This window comes from Vigna angularis, chromosome 10, assembly GCF_016808095.1.
Source record: "Vigna angularis cultivar LongXiaoDou No.4 chromosome 10, ASM1680809v1, whole genome shotgun sequence".
Lineage (NCBI taxonomy): Eukaryota > Viridiplantae > Streptophyta > Magnoliopsida > Fabales > Fabaceae > Vigna > Vigna angularis.
Window position 1 is genome coordinate 21,639,238 of NC_068979.1, and position 5,565 is coordinate 21,644,802.

The 5,565-nt window shown below is 45.5% G+C and overlaps 1 protein-coding gene across 1 annotated transcript; it reads right to left on the reverse strand.

The window, feature by feature from the left end:
* Positions 1-2,691: 2,691 nt before the first annotated feature.
* Positions 2,692-3,650, reverse strand: LOC108318934 (uncharacterized). The gene is made up of 2 exons (XM_017549927.1): positions 3,591-3,650; positions 2,692-3,258 (listed from the first exon to the last, which is right to left on the reverse strand). Exons 1-2 carry the CDS (start codon positions 3,648-3,650, stop codon positions 2,692-2,694), a joined length of 627 nt encoding a protein of 208 aa, XP_017405416.1.
* Between the last annotated feature and the right edge of the window lie 1,915 nt (positions 3,651-5,565).

Consider the following 5,565-nt stretch of genomic DNA (forward strand, 5'->3'; position numbering starts at 1 on the left):
CACCCTTGTAAACGATTACCCGAGAGAAAATGCCAATTTGTACAGAAAGTCCAACACAGGTACTCAGTCAGGTGAACATGGGTCACCATTGGAAAAACAAGTGAGTTTTAGGCACTTCTGCACCTGTCTGAGGCTGGTGCAGGTGTTCCAGTGGTGGGAGAGGGTGGCTGGCGATGTGATGTGAGTCCAAGGAGGGTGGGGTGACCCCGCATTGGGGGAGCACGCTGTTCAAGGAATGACTGAGAGTGGTGAAAAAAGGGGGTGGTAATCGTTTACAGCACCCCTGTAAACGATTACCCGAGAGAAATAGCCAATTCGTACAGAAAGAAGAGGGTGGCTGGTGATGTGATGTGAGTCCAAGGAGGGTGGGGTGACCCCTCATGAGTTGGGGGAGCAAGCTGTGCAAGGAATGACTGAGAGTGGTGAACAAAGGGTCTGGTAATCGTTTACAGCACCCCTGTAAACGATTACCCGAGAGAAATAGCCAATTCGTACAGAAAGTCCATCACAGATACTCAGTCAGGTCAACATGGGTCACTATTAAAAAAAAAACTCAGTTTTAGGCACTTCTGCACCCGTCTGAGGCTGCTGCAGGTGTTGCAATGGTGGGAGAGGGTGGCTGGTGATGTGATGTGAGTCCAAGGAGGGTGGGGTGAGTCCACCCGAGGTTAGTACGCTCGTCCAAAGTACTCCTAAGGACGACGACCTCCTGCCGTTCCCACACATGACGTGCGTTCTCTACTTGAGGACGAGCACTCACGGAACATCAGGATCGAACAACCAACATTAACTTCCCACAGTCATACTTGACAATTTCCAATAATTTCCAAGAGTCGTTCCTACCTGGAACGCTCGTTCAATATTCATAACTTTCATTTCATCTCAGTTCATCATTCACTATTCATCAATCCATAATCATTTTCATCTTAATGGGGAAAGCATAAAAAACCGAACGTTCTATCTCCAAAGAAACGAGAACGAACGCTGTGAGCGAGACTAAAAGAACGCTCGTTCGTATTAAAGTACGAACGGCAGAGAAACAATTACGTTCAGGAAATGGCCAAGTATGGTACTGTTCATTGGACGAACGCTATTTGATGGGAAAAGAGAACGAGCGCTCAAAATAATACCGAGCACTATTAGGACGAACGCTCATTTCAAAATTGAGTACTATTAGGCCGAACGCTCATTTCAAAACCGAGCACTATTAGGACGAAAGCTCATTTCAAAACCGAGCACTATTAGGACGAACGCTAAGTGTGAGACCGAGTCCCAATTTGAGCGAGCGCTCGGATTAAGACCGAGCCTCATTTATAGCGAACGCTCGGTGTGAAACCGAACGTCACTCTAAGCGTACGTTCAGTGTAAGACCGAACGCTTTCCAGTACGATCGTCCGGTATGAGACCGAACGCTATTCTGGACGAACGTCAGGTGTAAGACCGAACGTTCAATAACTCAGATTGATAGATCTTGAAAATAAACTAAGGGAGTTTTGAAGAAGTAATACGAACGAAATATGCACTGTTTCAAAGAAAAACCGAACGGTCAATGACCGTCCAGAACGAACGTACAATGTCTCATGGAAGGTTCATTTCTCATAAAATCATATTCATCTCATTCGTTCATATCAACCCAAAATCTCAAATTTCATATATCTCATTTTATCCAACATCTCATGCATAATATGTAACTTAGTCATATATCATTCTCATTCCATAAAAACGAACGTTCATGCAATCTACCACAGCAACATCATACAGTGAAATAACGAACGTTAATATCATCATTCATATCATCCATCATGCATTTCCTTATACAGTAAAATAACGAACGTTCACACACATACATACATCAAAACAGATAAATTAAGTAAGCTTCCCTTACCCGGAAATGAACGAACGTTCACAGACGCACACAGACGCTCTCCACTCAAATCCTTATCGCCATCGCTCGTTAATCCACTATTCAGAAGAACCCCAAAGACCAAACTCAGAACTTCTCTACTCAAAGAAAATAACGAACGCACAACTCAGAATTGAGTTTGCATGCACGAAGAACGAACGTCTGAGAGGAAGGAAAGGACTTACCGGTTCAGTTTTAACGAACCGAACGTCCTTCTGGAGTCTTACGTCGAGCGTCCTTCAGCTGCGCCGGAGATACTGATCGGAGGAGGTGCAGTGGTGGTTCCTTAGAGAGGGAAGGGTGCAGAGAGTGTAGAGAGAAGGAGGAGAGAACTTAGGTTTCTCAGAAATGAAGTAAAGAGAGGGACATGCAGGGGAAGTGGGGAATAAGTTCAAAATTCCCACTTGCCAGCGCACGTTCGCACTCCACCAGCGCACTCCATCCCGCCAGCGCACGTCTGCACTCTGCCTGCGCACTCCACTACGCCTCTGACAGCCCATGCCGGACGGTCGACCACGGCACTGTTGCCACGCGTCTTCCACCACCGCGGACGCACGTTCAGTCTGGCTGACACACTGTTCTCCACTACGCCGGACGCACGTTCCCACTGTGCTCTGACTCAGTTGGGCGTGCGACAGTTGGCGTTCGTCAGTGGGTGTCGGGCATTGTTGTCGGCCATGTGTACTGCTGAGGTGGCGTGCTCTCCTGCTGCCACGTGGACGCCACGTGGATGCACGTTTTTCGAGGCCTGACATTCCCCCAACTACAAAAATTTTCGTCCTCGAAAATTAGTACTGAGTCTCGAACAGATGGGGATACAAATCCTTAATGGCATCTTCCACCTCCCATGTAGAGTCTCCTGTCTTCTCGTCCCACACTATTTTTACCAATCTGACTGCTTTTCTTCTGTAGTATTTGGTGTCACTGCCTTCAATGCGTACCGGCTGCATCTCCAACGTACGATCTTGACGAAGATGAATGTTTTCTAATTCCAATATGTGAGAGGGGTCGGCTACATACTTCCGGAGTTGAGAAACATGAAAGACTGGATGCAAGTTTGATAACTGAGGCGGCAAAGACAACTCGTACGCAACTGGCCCAATCTTCCTCAAGATTTGATAAGGTCCGACGAACTTGGGAGACAACTTCTTTGGTCGGATAACTCTCCCTACACCAGTGGTCGGATGTAGTCTAAGGAAGACATGATCTCCTGCATCGAACTCCAAGTGTCTTCTCCTCTTGTCAGCATAAGATTTATGTCGACTCCTGGACGTCTTCAACCTTTCTTGAATCAGCTTCACTTTCTCAGTCGTCTGCTGAATGAGCTCTGGTCCTGTTAACACCTTTTCCCCTTCCTGGAACCAACACAAAGGCGTTCGGCATTTCCTTCCATATAGAGCTTCAAAAGTATCTAATGCATATTACCACACCAGTATTTTTATTGTAATCGATTACGAGGCTCAGGTAATCGATTACGAGGCTATTGTAATCGATTACGACCCTGTGGTAATCGATTACTGTGTTCAGTTAATTAAACCAAATTATCCCACTGGATAACGTGTATAACTTGCAATCGTGTTCATAACCGCCCAAAACACATCCTTCCTCAAATTCGTTTCGAAAACCTCTCTTCTCTCAGTGCAAAACCCTAAACGAAATAGAATGGCTGATCGTGGAACGAAGAAACAAAAGGCATCTTCTTCCATTGGTGGACGTCGCCGTCGGCGGAGTCCAACCCCGTCACCATCGTCATCCCCTCCAATGGCTACCAATGATCTCTTCTCGTCGGATGAGCAACAGGAGAAATATGCCCAACATTTCGTAAATCGGGAAATTTTGGAGAGTAAGTATCTAGAGGACGAATACTTTCAAGGAAAAAATTTTCAATTCTATGACATATTACACGAAGCTGGGCTGACTGAATTTGTGTGTTTAAGAAGACATTACCACCCACAATTAGTCAGAGTGTTCTATAGCAACATGTCAATATCGGATACTGGGGTTATTCGAAGCGAAGTTAGAGGTGTAAAAATTAGGGTCAGCCCTAATCTTTTTCAACAACTGACTAATCTCCCATCTGATGGTGTTTGTTACGAAGGCAAAGTTGTAGATGAGTGGAAAGAACAATACGATTCTGTCACTGCAAGGCAACTAGTGTGTAGAGATGATGCAGCCATACAATCTAGAATACTAGCGGGGCACATGAAGGTTCAACCAAGGATACTTCATTACGTTCTCACTAGAGTATTAATTCCTCGTGCAACCAATATTGGTCAGGCATCCGAAGAGGATATTATGCTGCTATGGGCATTTTTCAATTCCATTCACATTACCTGGGGACATCTTATTAGATATAAGATGAAAAGAGCATTAAGGGAGAACGCAAAGTTGCCGTATCCACATTTGATAACCATCTTCATGGAACACTTTGAAGTGCCTACTGAAAGTTATCCCATTTCAGAACTGAAGTTGAAGCAAAGAATTGGTTGTGAAGTTGTAGCATCATTTGGTTATATGCAAAATGATGAAGGAGAATGGGTTCCCAAAGGCAACGTGTCAACACTCAATTTCCTCCGGATTGACTAAATATTTTTGTTTTATTGTATTCTCCTCATAAAAAGAAAAATTGAAAAAAATGTATATAAAATAAAAGTAAAAAAAAAAAAAAAAAAGGGATGAAAACGTTCGTCCAAACAAATACCGTTCGTCCTTCCCCACTGTTGCTGAGGCCGCTCGTCCAAACAGTGACCGTTCGGTTCTCCCCACTGAAACCGTTCATCCTTCCCCACTGTTACTGTGGCCGCTCGTCCAAACAGTGACCGTTCGTCCTCACCCACTGTTTCTGCGACCGTTCGCCCAGAAGCGACTGCTTGAGCGTTCGGTCTTTCACTATTCGGCCGTTCGGCCATGTGTTAATTTGGGACGTTCGTCCTCTGTTTTGAACCGCTCGTCCTCGCCTTTATGCGAACGTTCGTCCTCTGTTTCCAACCGTTCGTTTTATGCCTATTGCGAACGTTCGTCCTCATCTTAAAGCGTTCGTCCCGGTCTTTTAGGACGTTCGTCCTTTACCTTGTTCAACCGTTCGGCATTTCGTTTCCTCTGGACGTTCGTCATCAACCATTCGGCCTGACAAGGTCGGTCAATGTTCAAGCTTGTGAGCGTTCGGTCTGTACTATTTGAACGTTCGTTCTTAATGTGTTTTTGTTCTCAGTTTAGCGAACGTCCAAGCCGAGCGTTCGGTCTGTTTGAGATGTCGAGCGTTCGGGTAGTGATTGTGAGCGTTCGGTTTTCGTTGGTTGACCTTGTGAACGTTCGTTCTTTGTTACTGTTTGCGTTCGACCTGTATCAGATTGTTTTACCTCGAGCGTTTGGTTTGAGCGTTCGTTCATTTAATATGAACGGACGTTCGTTTTCTGTTTGACCGAGCGTCCAAATAGTTGGTGGCTACATTTTAAAATTGGTCTAAGCTTTCCACCAAGGATTCCCACCTCCAGCTGCCACTGTTCGCCATTAACGGTCTGACAAAGCATCCACAGTATGGGTTTCTGGCAATTAAAAAAGAGGGAGAATCATTTTGCTGGCACCTGAGTCTGCCTCCCATTCATCTTGCTCCCACTTACCTTCAGCACCCTGGCTTCCACTCAACACCCAGACGGCAGAGA

What these genes read in the sequence shown, in the direction of transcription:
- LOC108318934 (XM_017549927.1), bottom strand. Translation starts at nt 3,650, where the DNA reads ATGGTGACGGGGTTGGACTCCGCCGACGGCGACGTCCACCAATGGAAG. An exon ending in AATGGAAGAAGATGCCTTTT is followed by an intron (nt 3,259 to 3,590) that starts GTTTCTTCGTTC and finishes TGTTGGTTCCAG; the next exon opens with GAAGGGGAAAAGGTGTTAAC.